This window comes from Chlorocebus sabaeus, chromosome 11, assembly GCF_047675955.1.
Source record: "Chlorocebus sabaeus isolate Y175 chromosome 11, mChlSab1.0.hap1, whole genome shotgun sequence".
NCBI classification, from domain to species: domain Eukaryota; kingdom Metazoa; phylum Chordata; class Mammalia; order Primates; family Cercopithecidae; genus Chlorocebus; species Chlorocebus sabaeus.
In genome coordinates, this window is record NC_132914.1 from 60,134,809 (window position 1) to 60,158,801 (window position 23,993).

Below are 23,993 nucleotides of genomic sequence, written 5' to 3' on the forward strand. Positions count from 1 at the left end.
TGATATTATGGGTGTGTCTTGAAATCATTGGCATCTTAGATAAACCCTGTGAAAGTATATCTTCTTTTTTGTTTTTTATGAAAACAAGTTCATTTTCCTTTATTTGTCTGAAGACTTCAGGCAGACAACTTTAAAGTACAAATCACTGGGTCCTCTTTTAACTTCCATTATTGTCAGGGTGTACCATTCCTATGTACCATAAGGAATGGCAGCATAATATTGTAGGAAGAATAGTGAACCAGGAGTTAGAAGACATACGGTATTTTCAAATTCTGGCTTTACTACCTACTTACTGTATCAGTAGGGCCACATCAGGCCCTCTAAACTCTCTAAGATTATTGTGATGCTGAAATGAGAAACATATTAACACATAAAAATTATAAATGTAACTTGGTTACTATTAAGAGCTTTTAATTTGCCTGAATAACATTTAATAAGGAGTGTTCCGCAGAAATAGGGGTTGCCTCATACTTCAGTGGTTCTGGCAGGATTAAATCTGGTAGGATATTTAATCATTTTATTGAAGCTTTAAGAGGAGCTTTATGGTCATCATCTTTTAATCATTCTTATCGTTATGGAAAATTTGTCTCTAGGTTTGAATCAAAACCTTTGTGTACAAGAAGGCAAGGGAATAAGGACAGGGAGCCCTTTTGGGAACACTGTTCTTTGCCAGTTATATTTGCCATCTTTAGCTATGCTAAATCAGTAATTTATGCTGGCATACTGAGGGACTTTGCAGAGCAGCCTGTAGGAAGTTGTAGTCTTAATTTACCATACCATAAAGAGAGCTTTGGAAGAAGAAGGTGAGGATTTAAATGATAATGTTAACACTGGTTTTACATTTTTAATGGTGATTCTGGAAAACATTTTAAAACTTAGATTTATCTGTCTTTATTGCATGTCTTGCCTCAAAAAATAACTGATAGAGTTAGTTCTTTTAAAAACAAATAATTGCGGCCGGGCACGGTGGCTCACGCCTGTAATCCCAGCACTTTGGGAGGCTGAGGGGGGTGGATCACGAGGTCAGGAGATCGCGACCATCCTGGCTAACATGGTGAAACCCCATCTCTACTAAAAATACAAAAAAATTAGCCGGGCGTGGTGGCGGGCGCCTGTAGTCCCAGCTACTCGGGACGCTGAGGCAGGAGAATGGCGTGAACCCTGGAGGCGGAGCTTGCAGTGAGCCGAGATTGCACCAGTGCACTCTAGCCTGGGGGCAGAACAAGACTCCGTCTCAAATAAAAAAGAAAAAAAACAAAACAAAACAGAAACACCCACGCACACACCCACGCGCGCGCACGCACACGCACACGCACACACACACACACAAAGAATCGCTTGTAAGTTTAATGTTCTCTTGACTTGGAATTCCGTGTCATTTATTCAAATTCTGGAAGGATGATAAACCTGTCTTATCCATCTTTGTGTAGCCTTTCAGTAAATGTGTGTAGATTTAATTTCATTTGTAAATTTAATTATGTGTAGTTCAGTTTGTACATTTTCTAACGTCTTACATTTTTATTGCCACTTAAAAACTTCTGAGTGAGCTGGCTCTTGGTAGAGGAAGTTAAATTAAGGTTTGGAATTATAGCATGTGCACCCAATTAATTTAAAGTGCTGTTTCAGTAATAAGAGGAGTAATGTTATTGTTTTTAATGAAATGTGTTTATTTCTTGAAGAAATTGGGGTGTTTAAATTCAAGGCGTATAATAAAATGCTAGGAAATTTGTAAATATTCATTTACAAGTATTGTGTGGATGATGTATGTACTATTTTTAATGATTCTATTTTAGGGTGGGAATTCTTATTTATGTTTTCCCTCCTGCAGTATATGAAGAAATAGAGTGCTTTTTTGAGGTGGGAAAGAAGTCTTGAAAATCCATGCCCTAATAGAGTTTGTAGCAGAAGATGGAGGAGAACCAAAGGACAGTGTTAGGAGAAAAGCATGAGAAAGCAGTAGTTAAGGCGTATAGCTTAGATACAGAGTCTGGAGTGTATATCCAAGGTATTTTAACTCTTGCTGTTTGATTTTTGTTTTGGTGTTTATTTTACATAAAGTGGTGTAATTATATAAAAATGCATTCTTAATTATAGATTAATTTTAATAATTTACTTTATATGTGTTCTAAATGAAGCACTGAAAGAGAACAGCTCAGAGGTTGTACAGCCTTTTTTAATGGGTTGTGGAACCAAGGAACCGAAGATCACTCAGCTATGTTTGGCTGCTATTCAGAGACTCATGTCACATGAAGTCGTGTCTGAGGTAATATAAAGATTTTTATCTAAACTGCACCTAAGAGTTGAATAAAGAGTTTTCGTGAAAGGAGAATGAAACATACCTGATATTTAATATAAAACTATTTTATGAATAGCAATGTGCTTGGAGAAAATGCCTTTATTAAAAATATTGCCAAATTTTCTTCTCATTAAACACTCACAAGTATTTTTGCAAGTCATTTGTAATCTAAGAAGTCACAGTTCAGTAATATAAATGAAAATTTTGAGACTCAAGCAAGTTTTCAATTTAATTGGTTATTTAATTTTTCTTTTATAAAGAGAGGAGGGAAGAGCATGACTCTCTTTCCTAGATTATATGGAGTAATAATTTGTTTTTTATTAACTTAAATGTATTGTTTGTATCTAACTTTATGTTGGAAAAATGAGAAAAAATATTTCTTAACCATGAATCTGCATGTTGGTCTCAAATTTAATGGTGTTATCTTAATTTTGTACTCCATAAGTACTATAATAGAAGTAATAAATGTTTTGCCATTAATGTATCATCTTAAACAATGTCAGATTTAATTGAGTGTGCCAATGTGTTGTTAATATGGGTTGCATTTTTTTTCTGTAACATACTATAAATGAAGTATTGTATCTGAAACAGCAGACTCATAGCTAATTTGCATATGTCCATATTATTCATGTCCAAATACAATCTATCAATGTTGTAGAAATGAGCTGTGATTTTGACTAGGTATTACAAAACTGCTTGCTGCTATGTGTATATATTCAAATAGGATATTACAATTTTTGAGGGAGAGAATTAATTGATGGTAAGTCCTAAATTACTTGAGAGATGTGTTTGGATCTAGAGATCTAAAGATATGGTTTTTGTTATTGTGATCAAGAAATCCTCTTCAGGTGAGGTAGGTTTGTATACTTTTTCTTATTTAGGAACATCAGCATCTGTATTTTGTTTGTTGACAATAATTAAAATAACTATGTTACAGACTGCAGCTGGAAATATAATTAACATGCTTTGGCAGCTAATGGAGAATAGTCTTGAAGAACTTAAGCTACTTCAAACAGTTCTTGTTCTTTTAACAACCAATACTGTAGTTCATGATGAGGCACTTTCTAAGGTAGGAAAACTGTTTGCCAGAGTTCATATGTGCTTTGAGACAGTATTTGAATAAGCTGGCTGAAAGGGAAAAGCTTGGTGCCGTTTGAACCAAAAGCAACTTCCCTACAGCTATTGTGGTGATTGACACTGCATGTTAATAACTGTTGGTACTTTATTTTTTCCACGTTAGAGTTGAAATCAGGTTGGGGTGCTTAATCAAAGTCCCTTGGGTATAGCCAACAGGCTGAATAGTTAATAGGAAATGGAAAAGAGAAAGAAAGTAGCCCAAGAGTAAGAATAGGGAAGGAGGGAACTAAGAAAAAAAAACGTGTTGTGAGATCATGAGGTCAGGAGATTGCGACCATCCTGGCTAACATGGTGAAACCCTGTCTCTACTAAAAATACAAAAAATTTGCCGGGCGTGGTGGGCGCCTGTAGTTCCAGCTACTCAGGAGGCTGAGGCAGGAGAATGGCGTGAACTCGGGAGGCGGAGCTTGCAGTGAGCCAAGATCACGCCACTGCCCTCCAGCCTGGGCGACAGAGCGAGACTCTGTCTCAAAAATAAAAAAAGGATATTGCCTTGAGCATTTTAGATTCCTTGTGATAGCTCTCCCTACCCATAATTTCATATGTATATGATATGTAAACCAGACAGTTCAAATATGTTTCTTAAATGGCTAGACAAATCTCCTTTCACCATTTATACTAGATAAGATTGTATGTATGATAGCTATCTCTTATTTTGTCATCACTCCCACCCACTGTGGAACATGTAAGAGCCATTCTATTATTTATTTCACTTTTTAAAAAGTTTTTTATTATGAAATATTTCTAAGGAACAGAAAGTAGAGAGTAACATAGCAGTAAATGAATTATTGTCTAAGGAATTTTTTAGACTCTCAGTAATAGCTTTATTATAATTTGCATGACTTATAAAGAAGTACAGTGTACTGTCACATTAAGCTGTGTATACTATCTCAAGTGATGTTCTTAGATCATAATGAGATTTTAATTGCAAATAGTTTATTCTTTTAAGCTTACACGAGCTATATACAATATTGTATATATTTTTATATATCCTTTTGTTGTGTATAGTTCCTCTTGATTTCTAGCTATCAAATTATTCAGATATATGTATTTAAAATTTTATTAAAGGTTTTCATTTGATCTACTAAAGAAATAAGAACTGATTATAGGATTTATTTTATTATGTTGGTTAATTTGGAAATGCAATAATTGGGGATGAGAAAAATCAAGTATAAAGAAATAGTATAAAATTGAGTTAATATGAAGGCTTCTATGCAACTATGTACTGTGTCTTTCCTTTATGTTGAAATCTAAATAGTAGTAGCAGTATCAGAGGCTTGTGTCTTTTAAAACTTTTAATATAATTAAGGTGATAGGCATTGATTCTAAAACTACCATTATGTTTTTCTCCAAGAATGGCTTCTTTTAAAACTAGAAAACTTTTGGAAGGATAAATAGGAGAAAATCTTTGTGATGTTGGGGTAGGCAAAGATTTATTAGGGCACAAAATCTAAAATCCTTGAGAAAGCCACAGAATGTGGGAAAATACAAATATCTGACAAAGGACTTGTATCTAGACTATATAAAGAACTCTTAAAATTCATTCGTAACACAGACGACCCACACATTAAGTGTGGACAAATGGTTTCAACAGACACTTCATTAAAATAAAATATTCAAATGGGTGACAAACACATGAAAAGAAGTTTAGTGTTATTATTAGGGACACACAAATTAAAACCATAAGGAAATAGTATGCATCCATTAGAATAGTTACAATGAAAAAAGACCACATCAAGTATTATGGAGAATGTAGGATAGTTCTAAATTCACATATACTGCTGGCAGAAATGTAAAATTGTAAAACCACTGTGGGAAACTAGCGGTTTCTTTTTTTTCTTTCTTTCTTTCTTTTCTTTGAGATAGAGTCTTGCTTTGTTGCCCAGGCTGGAGTGCAGTGGTGTGCTTTTGGCTCACTGCAACGTTCCACTGCCCATGCTCAAGGGATTCTCATGCCTCAGGCTCCCAGGTAGCTGGGATTACAGGTGTGCACCACCACACCCAACTAATTTTTGTGTTTTCAGTAGAGACGGGGTTTCACCATGTTGGCCCGGCTGGTCATCAAATCCTGGCCTCAAGTGAACTGCCCACCTCAGCCTCCCAAAGTGCTGGGATTACAGGTGTGAACCACCCAGGGCCCAGCCAACTGTCGGTTTCTTAAAAAGTTAAACCTATTCTTACCAGATGACCCATCCATTTCACTTCTAGATATTTACCCAAGATAAATGAAAACATATGTCCTCACAGTGACTTACATATATGAATGTTCATAGCAGCTTTTTTTTTTTTTTTTTTTTTTTTTTTTTTTTTACAATTGTCAGAACCTGGAAGCTGCCCAAATGTTCACCAGCAGGTAAACAGATAAGCAAAATATGGTGTAGTCATACCATGGAATACTATTTGGTAATAAAAGGTACAAACTACTGATACGTAGAACAAAGTGGATGAATTTCGCAAATATTATTCTAAGTGGATGAAGCCAGGTCCAAATGAGCACATACTGAATTAATCTGTTCATATAAAAATCATAGAAAATGCCCATTGATCTGCAGTGAATAAAGCACATGGGTGCTTGCCTGGGGCCAAGTGTAGGGGAAGAGATGGGTGGCAAAGGAGCACAGGAGAACTTTTGGGGTGATGGAAATATTCCATCTCTCAATTGTGGCCTTAGTTTCCTGGGCCCACATGTTTGTCAGAACTCATCAAATTATATAATTTTAAGGGATTCTATAATTTATTGTATATAAATTACACCTCAGTAGGCTTGAGGTTTAAAAGAAAAAAATGACTCCTTTTAGAAGTTTCATGATTTTATTTATTTATATGCTTAGGTATAGCTTCTCCAGATGTTTAAGTGATACAACAAACTTTGAGTTCTTGTTATTTGCAAAGCAAGTCATTCTGGGGAAATAAAAGCATAACACATTATTATATAGATGTTAAAAGAACCAAAGTTTAAAAGGTATGTTTCACATTACCATAGCTAATCTTCTATGGTTATATGTTTACTGAGAACTTGAATTACATCAAAATCTGAGGATTTTTATATTTTATTGTATAAAATGGTGGGACTTTTCATATTGGTGATTGAAACAACCAAACATTATTCAATTTGTGGTTACACCTGACAAAATAAAGATAATGGCCTTGCTCCTCAATCTTGTTTCACACTAAATGAAAATTGTGTTTTCAGGCAATTGTTCTTTGTTTTCGACTACACTTCACGAAAGATAATATTACAAATAATACAGCTGCTGCTACAGTGCGACAAGTTGTTACTGTTGTTTTTGAGAGGATGGTTGCTGAAGATGAACGACACAGAGGTAAAGTGCTAGAAGTTGTTTTACTTTGTGAGTGGTTCTTGGATGATTTAATTTTTATTAACTTTCAGCCTTTGCTGAAATGATCAACATTATTATGTCTATAATGGAAACTTAAAAAATAAATTCCTCACAATTTGATCACCCTAAGGAACAGGCTGTTTGTTTTCCTTGTTTATTTCTAGTATATGCATAATTTTGTATTAAATATAATTTCACATTTTAAACCAAGTATTGCATTATATGTATTTTTTAACCAAACATTGCATTCTATGAATTTTTCATGTTATTGCTTCATCCTTATAATTTAAATTTTAATTATTGCATTATATTTTGTGGCCATTCTGTAATTTAACTGAACTAGTCTCCTATTGGACACTTGCATTCTGTTCAGTATTTTATAACTGTTTTGGGTGATTTCCTACATATCTTTTTGAATTATTTCTTCAGGATAAATTTCCAAGAGTGGGCTTCCCTCGTAAATATTTGTCTGTATCTGCTAACATGTGTTAAGAACATTTAAGTAATATAAAAATTAATTTTTGGCCGGGTGCGGTGGCTCATGCCTGTAATCCTAGCATTTTGGGAGGCCGAGGTGGGTGGATTGCCTGAGCTTAGGAGTTTGAGACCAGCCTGGGCAACACGGTAAAACCTCGTCTCTACTAAAATACAAAAAATCAGCTGGGTGTGGTGGAGTGCACCTGTAATCCCAGCTACTCCAGAGGCTGAGGCAGGAGAATCACTTGAACCTGAGAGGCAGGGTTGCAGTGAGCTGTGATTGCACCACTGCACTCCAGGCTGGGCAACAGAGCAAGACTTCATCTCAAAAATAATAATAATACTTTTTAAATATTTTTTATCAAATACCTTTATAAGAATATTTCCACTTTGGTATATTGTTTTTTCTTTATTTTTTCTTGGGGAAAAATGCAGGTGGAATTCTAGTAGTTTGAAATATTAAGGAATTATAACATGTCCCATTTGGTTAAAATATTCAAAATCATATTGTGATAACACAGGGCAGTTCCTCAGTCTGAATGATTTACACATTCATAACCTCAATAAAATTCCCACATTGATAGTTTTAGTTGTGTGTCTCTAAGGCTAATCTACCATTTAATACTTTATAGTAAGGTAGAAATACTTAGAACTTTTTTCTTTTCAGGTAGTCGTTAAGTCAATATTTATTCAAAACAGGCTGTCATAACTTACAGAGAATGATATTTTTTACTAGTAGTTAATTAAAGAAATACTGAGTTGGGAAACACCATCCTAGCTGATTCTTAGCTGGTGAATATCTGTAACTGACATGGTAATAGCAGCAGATCAAGCAGTAATTCTCTTGAAGATAGTGAAATGGTAGAGGAGTTAACCATATGGTAAACATTTATATGTCTGTTTGATATTTAAAAGCACATTTAAAGATCACGTGAATGTTAAATCCATGAAATAAAGGGGCTGAAGAATGGGAAACCAAATGTATGGACAAAGGTACCCAGCTTATTAGAGTGAATGAATGTAAGGTAACAAAGAGTGATTTTTATGGTATTTGGTATAAACATAGATTCCCATTTTTTTTTTGTTTTGGAGGCATATGTTAAAAATTGGAAATTTTAATTCTGAAATTATAATTACAATTTATAATTATATAAACATATTTATTTTAGACATTATCTTTTAAACAGAATACATAATTTATTAAAGGCTATTGTGAACTGCTAAAACCCATCCTGTTTTGATTGCAGATATTATAGAACAACCAATACTGGTACAAGGAAATAGTAACAGAAGATCTGTCAGTACCCTCAAACCTTGTGCTAAAGATGCATATATGCTTTTCCAGGTATTTTAGTTGATAAAAATAATTTTTATTCTAAAATATAGTTTTGTGTGAATTTTTTAGTTGGGGATTTTATGTCTAATTTTTTAAATGTGAATTTTTTTGAAAATATGTCACAGGTAGTATTAAAATAGTTCTAAAGAACAACTTCTATATTTGCTTTATAGCTAATTAACATGATAAAACATTATGACTCACTTTAAGAAAATAAAATGAAATAAATGCAGAACTAGAAAACAGGTATATCCCTGATGTAAATGACGAGTTGATGGGTGCAGCACACCAACATGGCACAAGTATACATATGTAGCAAACCTGCACGTTGTGCACATGTACCCTACAACTTGAAGTTTAATAATAATAAATAAATTTAAAAAAAAAAAAAGAAAACAGGTATATCAGAAACAACTAGTCATGCAAAAAAAGTTTCTTTAAACAAGGAAAATTTAAGTAATAAATTTGGTCTGTGTAATATAATTTGATACATAGATACGTGATTTTTACATCACTTGTCATGAATAAATAATTTTAGGTAAAACAAGATTAATCTGTACTGAAAATATTATTACTTTGGATTAAAAGCTTATTTTTTCATTTAAAGTATGTTAGATTAATCATTTATCTGTCTACTATCTCTGTATTGTCAGTACAGAGTACTGTACAATTGTACAAATTGTTAGTACAGAGTAGTTATATGATTCTTTAAAAGTTTGCTTATATAATCTGTCAGTTACACAATTTGTCAAAATTGGAATTACCGGCGCTTAGTTTCTAAGGAGCAAAAACATGTATTATATAAGAAGATAGATTTTTTTTTTTTTTAAGATTTATGAACTGTGAGTTTTGAAAAGCACATTTAATTCTAGCACGTGAAATTGTTGGATTTATTTTCCCAGGACCTTTGTCAGTTGGTTAATGCTGATGCTCCTTATTGGCTAGTGGGCATGACAGAAATGACTCGGACGTTTGGCCTCGAATTACTTGAGTCAGTCCTCAATGATTTTCCACAGGTCTTTTTACAAGTAAGCCATTTATAGTATCTTGTGACAAAGTTAATCTTAATTGTTTTACAGATATTTTTAAAGAAAGCAACGTGTATTTTTTTTCCACATTAAAAGTTGCAAAGAGGCCAGACTTGGTGGCTCATGTCTGTAATCCCAACACTTTGGGAGGCTGAGGTGGGAGGATTGCTTGAGCCCGGGAGTTTGAGACCAGCCTAGGCAACATAGTGAGACACCATCAATATAGAAAATAAAATGAAAAGGCTGGGCGCGGTGGCTCACGCCTATAATCCCAGAACTTTGGGAGGCCGAGGCAGGTGGGTCATAAGGTCAGGAGTTTGAGACCAGCCTAGCCAATGTGATGAAACCCCGTCTCTGCTAAAAATACAAAAATTAGCGGGGTGTGATGGCGGATGCCTGTAGTCCCAGCTACTCAGGAGGCTGAGGCAGGAGAATCACTTGAACCTGGGAGGCGGAGGTTGTGGTGAGCTGAGGTCGCACCACTTCACTCCAGCCTGGGTGACAGCAAGACTCTGTCTCGAAAAAAAATAAATAAAACAAAAATTTTTTTAAAAAGCTAAGTGTGATGGTGCATGTCTGTAGTCCCTGCTATTAAGGAGACTGAGGCAGGAGAATCGCTTGTGCCCAGGAGGTCGAGTTTGCAGTTAGCTGTGTTCATGCCACTACACTCCAGCCTGGGTGAGAGAGCCAGACCCCATTTGTTAAAAAAAAAAAAAAAAAAAAGGGAAAGAAAGAAAGAAAGCCGTGGAGAATTATAGCCTCAAACTTTAGACATATAACAGTTTAGTGTTACATTACTTTTTTTTTTTTAGTCCCTTTGCATTTTGGAATTTTAATAATAAAAATAATCTCTAGAGACAATCTGTTAATAGTCAGGTATTTCCCAGTGTATGGGTCTATGAAGGAAATGTGGTATGTGAGTTACTTGTGTAATATTTAAAAGCCTAAAGAAATTATTGATTTTTACTTGCCTATATATCTAGCTATGTGTTTTCAAATAACTTAAATGGAAAACAACTAAAGTCCAAAATGAAGTCAGTGACTTATACAGGATCCCGTAGTTATTAGCAGGTCTTGAACTGTAATTTAGGTTTCTTAACTACTCATCTAGCTCCTTCCCTTACCATGCTTCCTCCCTAAGTAATCCATTATATCCTTTGCTCTTACCTACAAAATGAGTGAATCAAGTGGTACAGTAGTATAAGATCGTTTAGGCCAGGATTTGGAGCTGAAATTATTTTTATATGGCTCATAATTTTTAGTATACATTAGGCAGTTGTTAAATGCTCTTGATGAGCAGTATATACTGATAATTCCCTTTCTTGTAGTGTAATAGGATAAGCAGTATTTAGATATAACTTGTCCAATACTCTTGTATAAATAATAGTCACAGCAGCTATCATTTCTTGACTGCCTTCTACGTGCTATGTGCCAGATTCCTTACATATTCTCTTTTATCTTCCCAAATGCCTAAGATATACCAATTATCACTGTTTTACACATGAGGAAACTACAACATCCAGAGGGTTAAATAATTTGTCCACAGTTTCATGGTTTATAAGTGATGGAGTTGGGATTTGAACTCATGTTGATCCAAATCAGTTTCTCTCCGTATCCCCTCTTTTTTATTTACGTATCACATCCCAACCATTACCTTCAAAATATATTCAGGATCCAATTGCTTCTTACCACTTCTACAATTATTCTAGTCTAAGCTACCATCACCTCTTACTTGAATTGTTGTGTTGGCTTCCTAACTGGTTTGCTTGCATGTATATTAATACTTGTACCACTTATTATAGTTGTTTGTGACACCACATCCAGAATGGTCTTTTAAAATAAGTCAAATCTTTTCAGTCTCTTGTAAATTGCTTCAGTTGATATCCTCCTTATCAGACTAAAAGATGAAGTGTCCTTCTGCTCTGTGGAACTTTTCATGATTTAGTCCCCGATATTCGTTGATCTTGTTTCTTTCCTCTCTTCTCTTTGCCCTCACCCTTTGGCCACACTGTCCTTCTTGTTGTTTCTGAAGTGCCTCAAGCAGATTCCTGCCCCAAGGCCTTTGTACTTACTATTCCCTGGGCATGGAATCCTTTTTTCCTCATATGGCTTGCTGTCTTACTTTTTTGAGGGCTTTGCTTAATGGTCAACTTATCAGACACATCTTCCCCAATCACATTGTGTAAAATGGCAACCTTTTTTCCTACCAGCACCATTATCTTTCTTATCCCTCTTTATTTTTCTTTGTAGTACTTATCACCTCCTGCCTGACACATACACACACGTATATATGTATTATATATTATTACATGTTGTGTATTATTTTATTTTCTCTCTTTCCCTACAAGAAGATAAACTCTGTGAGGCAGGGACTTAGTACTGTTGTACAGGTGTCTTTAGTAATAGTGCCTGGCATATGGCAGGTGTTTGATAAATATTTGGTTTTTAAATTTTTATTTATTTTTATTTTTTATTTTTTTTGAGATGGAGCCTCACTCTGTCGCCCAGGCTGGAGTGCAGTGGCCAGATCTCAGCTCACTGCAAGCTCTGCCTCTCGGGTTTATGCCATTCTCCTGCCTCAGCCTCCCGAGTAGCTGGGACTACAGGTGCCCACCACCTCGCCTTGCTAGTTTTTTTGTATTTTTTAGTAGAGACGTGGTTTCACTGTGTTAGCCAGGATGGTCTCGATCTCCTGACCTCGTGATCCGCCTGTCTTGGCCTCCCAAAGTGCTGGGATTACAGGCTTGAGCCACTGCGCCTGGCCATTGATAAATATTTGAATGAATGAATTGGTTAATGAATCTGAATTTAAAATTTTCATGTTTGGGTTATGTTTTCTGACTTTATAGGAAAATATTTGAAACTGTTTTTACAGATTTTTTTTTTTCTTTTTTTTTTTTTTTGAGACAGTCTTGCTCTGTTAACAGCCCAGGCTGGAGTGCAGTGGTGCGATCTCAGCTCACTGCAAGCTCCACCTCCCGTTCACCCCATTCTCCTGCCTCAGCCTCCTGAGTAGCAGGGACTACAGGCACCCGCCACCATGCCTGGCTAATTTTTTTGTATTTTTTTTTTTAAGTAGAGACAGGGTTTCATGGTGTTGGCCAGGATGGTCTCGATCTCCTGACCTTGTGATCCGCCTGCCTTGGCCTCCCAAATTGCTGGGATTACAGGTATGAGCCAGCGTGCCCAGCCTGTTTTTACAGATTTATTATACTTACAAAATTTACTTTATTCTTCCTACTATAAAGCATGGAAGGGGATGAATTCTTCTGTGTAAGATACTAGATCTTCTTCATGTACAATTTTCTTCCAGAGATAAATATTTGTTTCTTTTTTAACTCATCATTCACATATGAAATCAAAATTTACCAGTCACTTATGTTTTATGCCAAGTATACAGAAGTTAAATAAGACTGATAAAGTCTTTGCCCTGTGGCACTTACAATTCTAATGGGGAGACAGATTTTAACTGAGTTGATAAGATGTGATGAGTGCTGTGAAGGAGAAGTATTAAAAGTATTAGGAAATGAATAACAGTGGACCAAACCTGGTGGAGACTTGGTAATAAATCAAGGATATGATACTTAAGCTTGTAAATGAAGGATTAAGAGTAGCTAGGAGACATGGAGAGAATAGGAAAAGAATGCTCCACACAGAAGGTCGAAGAGCAGTGACCCTGAGAAAGGATGTCTTCTTTTCTAGAAAAATAGGCTTTAAGGTCACTGAAGCTTTGCCTTTTGCCTCAATGAAGTATTATAGTGGAAGATGAAAAAGGCAGTCTCAAAGATTACTTCTAGCTTTCTGGCTTGAACAGTGAACCATTTGCTAAGATGGAGTACTTCATGGGCAGAATTTTTATCACAAAGACACATTATTCATATATATACTAATTTTGAGGTATCTGTGAGACATACAAAATGTTAGTTGGACTTATGCATTTCAAGGTTTGGGGCTGAAATTATAAATTTAAATGTTCCTGGCATGTAGTTGATAATTGGAGATATGGGAGTGAATGAGATTCTGGTGAGAACCTAGAGTACAAAGCAAGGGCATGGTACTCTGGACCTCTGAGGAACCTCAACATTAAACAGTTGAGGATGAGCATATACAAGAGACTGAGAACACAAGGCCAGAAGGCAGGAACAAATCTAAGAGAGTGTGACATAATAAAAGGCAAAAGCAAAGAAAGTTTCAAGATGAAGCAAGTAATCAGTTATATCAGGTGGTTCACAGAGATCTGGTAGGTGCAGTGGCTCACACCTGTAATCTTAGCACTTTGGGGGACTGAGGCGGCCAGATAGCCTGAGCTCAGGAGTTCAAGACCAGCCTGGGCAACATAGTGAGACCTTGTCTCTATGAAAAATTTTTAGAAAATCAGCTGGGCCTGGTGACACTTACCTGTAGCGTCAGCTACTTGGGAGGCTGAGGGGTGGGAAGACCCCAGGAGGTCAAAGCTGCAGTGAGCCATGATCGTACCACTGCACTCCAGCCTGGGTAACAGAGCAAGACCTTGTTTCAAAAACAGAACAAAGCAAAACAAAAACAAAGAGATCTGATTAGATGAAGACTGGAAAGACTGAAAAGTGTTTGCTTTGGCCACAGAGATCATGATGAGGATAATGAGAAGTGGAGAAGTAGAGTTGGGATGGTTGGTGATAGTGCTGGAGGAAACCCAACTGGAGTGAGTTGAGTAGTGAGAGGGAAACAGTGAATTGATAAAACTTTTAAGAATTGCTTAAGAATTGCCGGTATGTTTATATATTAACCAATGTACAAAATAATTATTTTTGTAAAATATGAAAGTGGACTTTACTTTTCATTTTGGCAGTCAAAGAAACTAACTGTGGATGTGAGAGTATAATTTCAAGTCATTTATCTCTTAAGATCTCATTTTGGGGGAAAGAATGAAAAAGTATATTAAAATATTTATAAAAGTCTGGAAGAGTATACATGTAGAAGTTAACAATGACTAGTCCACTTATCTCCAGGAGGTGAGATTAGGCAAGACTTACTTTTATGTTTTTATTTATCTGTGTTTTCAGTTTTTCTTTCTTGAGAATCTGATTTTTTAAAAGATACATTTAGTCCGGGGGCAGTGGCTCACGCCTGTAATCCCAGCACTTTGGGAGGCTAAGGCGGGCGGATCACCTGAGGTCAGGAGAGCCTGGCCAACATGGTGAAACCCTGTCACTATTAAAAATACAAAAATTAGCCAGGTATGGTGGCACATGCCTGTAATCTCAGCTACTTGGGAGGTGGAGGCAGGAGAATTGCTTGAACCTGGGAGGTGGAGGTTGCAGTGAACCGCGATCGTGCCATTGCACTCCAGCCTGGGTGACAGAGTGAAACTCCATCTCAAAAAAAAAAAAGATACATTTAAAAAATTTTGTGATTCTGAGCAAACAACCTGCTCTATGCCTTATTTCCCTTCTCTGTAAGATTAAAGGATTAGGTCAAGTGATTTTTGTGATCTTTTCTTTGTTTATAGCTTCAGTGAAATTTGGATGACAACAAAATAATACGTATTTGAGGCTAGTCATTAAATACAGACTAAGCCTTATATTGTCAGTGAAATGGGATTACCTTGCTATTATAGGCAGGGAATTAACAGGTTAAGGAGTGCTTTCTCTGTAATATATCATGACTGTAAGTAAAATTTAAGAATTATTTGCAAGATTCCCTGACTTGTAAAATAATTATGCTTGTTTGCCATTGTATGTTTTATCAGCTCATCATGTTCTGTTCAAGCAGTCCAAGCAGAACAAAATTTTAAGTTAATTATTAAATCTCTGCATGAAAGGAATTGTTCTTTGCAAAACGAAATCAGTGAATTATATAACTTACACTTTATTAGGAAATTTTCTCTCCTCAGCTGCCTATTTTAAACTATTTATTTGCTTGAATTTGTATAGCTTGTTTTCTTTTCTTTCTTTTTTTCTTTTTCTTTTTTTTTTTTTATGTGAGATAGGGTCTTGCTCCATTGCCCAGATTGGAGTACAGTGGTGTGATCATGGCTCACTGCAGTCTCAACCTCCCTGGGCTCAAGTGATCCTCCCACCTCAGCCACCCAAGTAGCTGGGACCGCAGGCGGTACCACTATATCCAGCTAATTTTTGTTGTTGTTGTTGAGACAGGGTCTCCCTGTGTTGCTCAGGCTGGTCTTGAACTCCTGAGTACCAGCAATCCTCCCACCTCAGCCTCCCAAAGTGCCAGGATTCCAGGCCTGAGCCACCATGCCTGGCTCTATTTTCTTTCTTCTGTTGTTTATGTTTTTAATTACCAGTGTCCAACTAAAACTAAAGTTTCTAGTAATCACCAATTACTTAATTCTAAAATCATTAAGTGTTCCTTTTAAACTTATATTCTTTCAAAAACCTCTTGTAATACTGATTATTATTACTTTTTGAGATAGTATCTTGCTCTGTCACCCAGACTGGAGGGCAGTGGCATGATCATGGCTCACTGCAGCCTTGACCTCCAGGGTTCAAGTGTTCTTTCCACCTCAGCTTCCCAAATAGCTGGGACTACTGGTGTGTGCCACCACACCTGGCTAATTTTTAAATTTTTTTGTAGAGGTAGGGTCTCACTGTGTTACTGAGGCTCATCTTGAACTCCTGGGCTCAAGCTATCCTCCCACCTTGGGCTCCCAAAATGCTAAGATTACGGGCATGAGCCACCATGCTGGGCTCTGATGACTATTCTGATCTTAGACTCTCTAAGTGCAATACAAATTTCAAAATTGTGGGTAAACTATAAAACAATAAAACATATAAATTTATAGTAAAGCTAAATTATTTATACTGGTTATTAAGAAGTTTTATTTCCTAGTGAGACTGTGTTTTTAGAAGTATTTAGTACAAATAAAGTTAATTATTTTTTTTCTTTCTTTTTTTCCTTGCAAATAGCACCAAGAATTTAGTTTCCTCCTTAAAGAAAGGGTATGTCCTCTTGTGATAAAGCTCTTTTCTCCAAATATAAAATTCAGACAAGGTTCCAGCACCTCATCTTCTCCAGCACCAGTTGAAAAACCATATTTTCCTATCTGCATGCGTTTGCTGAGAGTAGTATCTGTTCTGATTAAGCAATTTTACAGTCTTTTGGTAAGTGCTAATTTCCTTACGTATTTGTGTATATAGTTGCATGTTGTGCCCTTTGTAAAAAGTGGTCTGTTATAGTGTGTTTAGTTTTTTCAATTTAGTTCAACAGAATTTTTTTGAGTACCTACATGTATTCTAGGTACTCTAAAGGTTTGTGCTGTCCTTTCTGGAATCTTGTTTATGTTTATAGATTATTCATAATATGTGAAGCAGAGTCATTGCCTGTTATCTGAAGGCAGCATAGGAATTGTGGTTTAGGAACTCAGCTAATTTAGGAACTCAGCTCATTTGAAGGATTATTAAAATTATAGTCTCTTCAGTTTATTCTGCTTTCATTTATACTGTCTTAACAGATTAAAGCAAAGACATTAAAGATTTGGTCAAATCTAGGATTAGAAACCAATTATTTTGACTTACAGTCCAATATTGTATCTATTTCGCAAAGTTAATCAATGCCTATTATGTTGTGATATTCCTGATGATAATTCTATTTATGTAATGCTTTAGTCATAAACATTCAAATACTGTTTGTCAGAGAAAATAATGCACGATGGTTTTTAAAAATTCTGTGTTAAGTCAAATTCACATTCTGTAATTTTTTCACATTTATATTCTTCTTTTTTTTTTTTGAGATGGAGTCTTGCTCTGTCACCCAGGCTGGAGTGCAGTGGCACAATCTCAGCTCACTGCAACCTCCACCTCCTGGGTTCAAGGAATTCTCCTGCCTCAGTCTCCCTAGTAGCTGGGTCTACAGGCACCTGCCACCACACCCGGCTAATTTTTGTATTTTTAGTAGAGACGGGGCTTCACCCTATTGGTCAGGCTGGTCTTGAACTCCTGACCTCAGCTGATCCACCCACCTTAACCTCCCAGAGTGCTGGGATTACAGGTGTCAGCCACCGCGCCTGACCTTATATTCTAAAAATAGACAATACAATAATAGTAGGAGACTTTAATACTCTAGTTCCAATAAAGGTAGAACAACCAGACATAAGACTAATAAGGAAACAAAGGACTTGAACAACACTGTAGAACAGTTGAACTTAACAGACATATACAGAACACTCCACCTAACATCAGCAGATTACACATTCTTTTCAAGTGCACATAGATTATTCTCAAGGATAGAGCATATGTTAAGCCATAAAACAAGTCTCAACAAATTTAGGAAGATTGTAATCATACCAAGTATCTTCTCTGACCAAAGTGGAATCCAACCAGAAATCAATAGTGGAAGGAAAATGAGAAGAGTCTTAAATGTATGGAAATTAAACAACATACTAGTTAGGAGAAGGAAGGAAATAATAAAGAATACCACATAAATAAACAAAATGGAGAATAGAAAAGCAATAGAGAGAATCAGTGAAAGTTGTTTTTTTGAAAAAAATTAAGAAAATTAACAAACCGTTATCAAGACTAAAAAGAGAAAATACTCAAATAACTAAAATCAGAAATAAAAGAGGAGACATTACAACTGATGCCACAGAAATAAGAAATTTAAAAGGATCATAAAAGACTAGTAGGAAGAGTTACGTGCCAACAAATTGGATAACCTAGAAGAAATGAATAAATTCCTTGAAACATACAACCTACTGAAACGGAATCACAAGAAAAAAATTAAACAGACCTATAACTAGTATGGAGATTGAATTAACAATGAAAAACCTTCCCACAAAGAAAAGCCCAAGAACAGATGGTTTCCCTGGAAAATTCTACCAAACATTGAAAGAACAATTAACAAACTCCAAAGAATTGAAGAGGAGAGAAACTTCCAAACTCATTTTATAAGGCCAGCATTAATACCAAAGCCAGACAAAAATACTACAAGGGAAAAAACAAAACAAAACAAAAAACAGATCAAGCTGCCTGATACTGATTTAAAAATTCTCAAAAAGTACAAGGAAACTTAATTCAACAGCATATTAAAAGGATTCTACACCATGACCAAGTGGGATCTACCCTGGAATGTAAGGATGTTTCAACATACAAAAATCAGTTAATGTAATACACTACATTAAAAGAATGAAGGTTAAAAACCACATGATCATTCCAATTGACACAGAAAAAGCATCTGGCAAAATTCATCATCCTTTCATGGTAAAAACACCAAACAAACTAGGAATAGAACTAAACTACCTTAACGCAATAAATGCCATTTATGAAGAGACAATAACTAATAACCGTTATCACACTTAATAGTGAAAACCTGAAAGCTTTCCCTCTAAGATCAGGAACAAGGCAAGATTGCCTATTCTTGCCACTTCTATTCAACATGGTACTGGAACTCCTAGCCAGAGCAATTAAGAATGAAAAAGAAATAAAAGGCATCCGCTTTGGAAAGCAAGAAGTAAAATTATCTCTATTTGCTAATGTAATGTTGTATGTAGAAAACCCTAAATATTCCACACCAGAAAAACTGTTAGAACTAATAAACATAGCAAAGTTGCAAGATAAAAAATCACCACAAGAAATCAGTTATGTCTCTATACACTAACAGTGAACAATTCCAGAAAGAAATTAAGAAAATAATTTCATTTGCAAAGTATCAAAAAGAGTAAAATACTTAGGCATAAACTTAACCAAGAAGGTGAAAGGCCTATACACTGAAAACTATAAAACATTATTGAAATAAATTAAAGACACGAAGAAATGGAAAGATATCCAGTGTTCATGGTTAAAAGACTTAAAATTGTTAAAATGTCCATACAGTCTAAAGAGATCTATGAATTAAATACAGTGCCTATCAAAATTCCAACATCACTTTTTGCAGAAGTAGAAGAAACCATGTTAAAATTCATATTGAATCTCAAGGGACCCCAAATTGCCAAAACTATCTTGAGAAAAAAGAACAAAGTTGGAAGCCTCACACTCCCTGATTTCAAAACATGTTACAAAGCTACAGTTATCACAATAGCGTAAAATAGTACTGGCATAAAGACACACACAAAAACCCATGGAACAGAATAGAGAGTCCAAAAATAAACTCATATATGGTCAAGTGATCTTTGAAAAGGGTGCCAAGACCACTCAATGGAGAAAGGATAGTCTATTTAACTATTATGTTGGGAAAACCGGATATTCACATGCAAAAGAATGAGGTTAGACCCTTACCTTATGCCATGTACAAAAAATAATTCAAAATAGATTTATGACCTAAATATATGATTTAAAACCAAAAAATTCCTAAAAGAAAACATAGGGGAAAATCTTTATGACACTGGATTTCACAATGATTTCTTGACCATGATACTAAAAGCACAGGCAACAAAAGCAACAATAGACAAATGGACCTACATCAAACTTAAAAACTTCTGCACCTCAAAGAAAGCAGTCAACAGAGTTGTATTAGTTTTCACACTGCTGATAAAGACATACCCGAGACTGGGCAATTTACAAAAGAAAGCGATTTATTGGACTTACAGTTCCATGTGACGGGGGAAGCCTCACAATCATGGTTGAAGGTGAAAGGCACATCTCACATGGCAGCAGACAAGAGAAGAGAGCTTATGCAGGGAAACCCCGCTTTTAAAACAACCAGATCTTGTGAGACTTACTATCAAGAGAACAGCATGGGAAAGACCTGCCTCCCATGATTCATTACCTCTCACCAGGTGCCTCCCACAACACATGGGAATTCAAGATGAGATTTGGGTGGGGACACAACCAAACCATGTCATTCCACCCCTGGCCTCCCAAGTCTCAAAGGTCCTCATATTTCAAAACCAATCATGCCTTCCCAACAGTCCCCAAAGTCTTAACTCATTTCAGCATTAACTCAAAAGTCCACAGTCCAAAGTTCATCTGAGACAAAGTAAGTCTCTTCTGCCTATGAGCCTGTAAAATCAAAAGCAAGTTAGTTACTTCCTAGATACAATGGGAGTACAAGCATTGGGTAAATACAGCCATTCTAAATGGGAGAAACTTAGCAAAACAAAGGGGCTACAGGCCCCATGCAAGTCTGAAATCCAGCAGGGTGGTCAAATCTTAAAGCTCCAAAATGACCTCCTTTGACTCCATGTCTGACATCCAGATCACGCCAATTCAAGAGGTGGGTTCCCGTGGTCTTGGGCAGCTCCGCTCCTGTGGCTTTGCAGGATACAGCCTCCCTTCCAACTGCTTTCATGGCCTGGTGTTGAGTGTCTGTGGCTTTTCCAGGTGTACGGTGCAAGCTGTTGGTGAATCTGTCATTCTAGTGTCTGGAGAGTGACCCTCTTCTCACAGCTCCACTACGTGGTGCTCTGGTAGGGACTTTGTGTGGGGTCTCTGACCTCACATTTCTCTTCTGCATTGCCTTAGCAGAGGTTCTACATGAAGACCCCACCCCTACAGCAAACTTCTACCTGGGCATCCAGATGTTTCCATACATCTGAAATCTAGGCAGAGGTTTCCAAACCTCAGTTCTTGACTTCTGTGCACTCGCAGGATCAACACCATGTGAAAGCTGCCAAGGCTTGATGCTTGCACCCTCTGAAGCCACGGCCTGAACTCTCTGTTGACCCCTTTCAGTCACGGCTGGAGTGGCTGGGATGCAGGGGACCAAGTCGCTAGGCTGCACACAGCACAGGGATCCTGGGCCAGGCCCACGAAACCACGTTTTCCTCCTAGGCCTTTGGATCTGTGATGGGAGGGTCTGCCTCTCAAAGGTCTCTGACATGCCCTGGAGGCATTTTCCCCATTGTCTTGGTGATTAGCATTCAGCTCCTTGTTACTTATGCAAATTTCTACAGCCAGCTTGAAATTCTCCTCAGAAAATGGGATTTTCTTTTCTTTTTCTGGGGAGGGATGAAGTCTTGCTCTGTATCCCAGCCTGGAGTGCAGTAGCATGATCTCGGCTCACTGCAGCCTCCGCCTCCTCCCGCCTCAGCCTCCTGAGTAGCTAGGATTACAGGTGTGAGCCACCATGCCCGGCTAATTTTTGTATTTTTAGTAGAGACTGGTTTTCGTCATGTTGGCCAGGCTGGTCTTGAACTCCTGACCTCAAGCAACCCACCCGCCTTGACCTCCCAAAGTGCTGGGATTATAGGCATGAGCCACCATGAGCCACCATGCCCAGCCTGGGATTTTCTTTTCTATTACATTGTCAGACTTTTAAGCTCTTTCCAACCTTTTAAGCTCTGTTTCCCTTTTAAAACTGAATGTCTGTAACAGCACCCAAGTCACCTCTTGAATGCTTTTGATGCTTAGAAATGTCTTCTGCTGGCTGGGTACAGTGGCTCATGCCTGTAATCCCAGCACTTTGGGAGGCCAAGGTGGGTGGATCACAAGGTCAGGAGATCGAGACCATCCTGGCTAACATGGTGAAACGCCATCTCTACTAAGAAATACAAAAAAAAATTAGCCATGCTTGGTGGTGGGCACCTGTAGTCCCAGCTACTCGGGAGGCTGAGGCAGGAGAATGGTGTAAACCCAGGAGGCGGAACTTGCAGTGAGCTGAGATCGCACCACTGCACTCCAGCCTAGGTGACAGAGTGAGACTCTGTCTCAAAAAAAAAAAAAAAAAAAAGAAAAAAAGAAATGTCTTCTGCCAGGTACCCTAAATCATCTCTCCCAAGTTCAAAGTTCCACAAATCTCTAGGGCAGGGGCAAAACACTGCCAGTCTCTTTGCTAAAACATAACAAGAGTCACTGTTACTCCAGTTCCCAACAATTTCCTCATCTCCATCTGAGACCATCTCATCCTGGATTTCATTTTCCATATCATTATCAGCATTTTGGTCAAAGTCATTCAACAAGTCTCTAGGAAGTTCCAAACTTTCCCACATTTTCCTGTCTTCTTCTGAGCCCTCTGAACTGTTCCAACATCTGCCTGTTATTGAGTTCCGAAGTCACTTCCACATTTTTAGGTGTCTTTTCCACAGCACCCCACTCCCGGTACCAATTTATTGTATTAGTCCATTTTCACGCTCCTGATAAAGACACACCCGAGACTGGGCAATTTACAAAAGAAAAAAGATTGGTGGACTTACAGTTCCACATGGCTGGGGAGGCCTCACAATCTTGGAGGAAGGTGAAAAGCATATCACAAATGGTTGTAGACAAAAGAAGAAAGCTTTTGCAGGCAAACTCCCCTTTTTAAAACCATTAGATCTTGTGAGATTTATTCACTATCATGATAACAGCATGAGAAAGATCTGTCCCCATGATTCAGTTACCTCCCACTGGGTCCCTCCCAGAACATGTGGGAATTAAAGATGAGATTTGGTTAGGGGCACAGCCCCAAACCATATCAAGAGTGAAAAGGCAACACTTGGGAGAAAAGATTCACAAATCACATATCTGAAAAGTGAGTAATATCCAAAATATATAAAGAACTCCTCCATGGTGAAACCCCGTCTCTACTAAAAAATAGAAAAAAATTAGCCGGGCGCAGTGGCGGGCGCCTGTAGTCCCAGCTACTCGGGAGGCTGAGGTAGGAGAATGGCGTGAACCCGGGAGGCGGAGCTTGCAGTGAGCCGAGATTGCGCCACTGCACTCCAGCCTGGGCGACAGAGCGAGACTGCGTCTCAAAAAAAAAAAAAAAAAAAAAAAAAAAAAAAAAAAGAACTCCTACAATTCAACAGCAACAAAAAACTAATGTTAAGAAATGCACACAGGACATGAATAGATATTTCTCCAAAGAAGATATACCGCTGTCCGACCAGCATATGAAAAGATGCTCAACATCTCCAATCATTAGAGAAATGCAGAGCAAAACTATAATGAGGTATCACCTTATGCCTATATGAGTGGTCAGTGTTAAAAACAAAACAGAACACCAGAAAATAACAAGTGTTGACAAGGATGTGGAGAAAATTGGAATCCTTGTGCACTGTTGGTGGGAATATAAAATGGTGCAGCCTCAATGGAAAGCAGTATGGAGGTCCCTCAAAAAACTGAAAATAGAGTTACCATATGACCCAGCAGTACTACTTATGCATATAAATTCAAAAGAATTGAAAGTGTGATTTCAAAGAAATGTTTGTATACCCATGTTCATTGTCACATTTTTGTAATAGCCAAGAGGTGAAAGCAGTTCCAGTGTTCATTATCAGATGAACAAATCAAGAAAATACAGTATATACATATGTTGGAATATCATTCAGCCTTAAAGAAGGAAATCCTATTACTGGAACTTTGAGGACATTTTGCTGAGTGAAATAAGTGAGTCAAGAGGACAAATTACTGTATAACCTTGAACAGTCAAATTCATAGAGAACATGGAATGGTCGTTGCCAAGGACCAAGAGGACAAAGTGATAAGGAGTTAGTGTTGAGTGGGTATAGCATTTCAGTTTTGCAAGAT

At 37.1% G+C, this 23,993-nt stretch overlaps 1 protein-coding gene across 3 annotated transcripts in view; it reads left to right on the top strand.

The window, feature by feature from the left end:
* The window catches only part of MON2 (MON2 homolog, regulator of endosome-to-Golgi trafficking), a 126,886-nt gene that overhangs the window by 24,661 nt on the left and 78,232 nt on the right, over window positions 1-23,993 (top strand). For all 3 annotated transcript variants that reach the window (XM_073020906.1, XM_008003875.3, XM_008003877.3), the window contains exons 3-8: window positions 2,136-2,263; window positions 3,234-3,365; window positions 6,627-6,756; window positions 8,499-8,596; window positions 9,490-9,615; window positions 16,521-16,715. In XM_073020906.1, coding sequence (XP_072877007.1) covers window positions 2,136-2,263; window positions 3,234-3,365; window positions 6,627-6,756; window positions 8,499-8,596; window positions 9,490-9,615; window positions 16,521-16,715 — 809 coding nt within the window. The remainder of the gene's footprint in view (window positions 1-2,135; window positions 2,264-3,233; window positions 3,366-6,626; window positions 6,757-8,498; window positions 8,597-9,489; window positions 9,616-16,520; window positions 16,716-23,993) is intronic.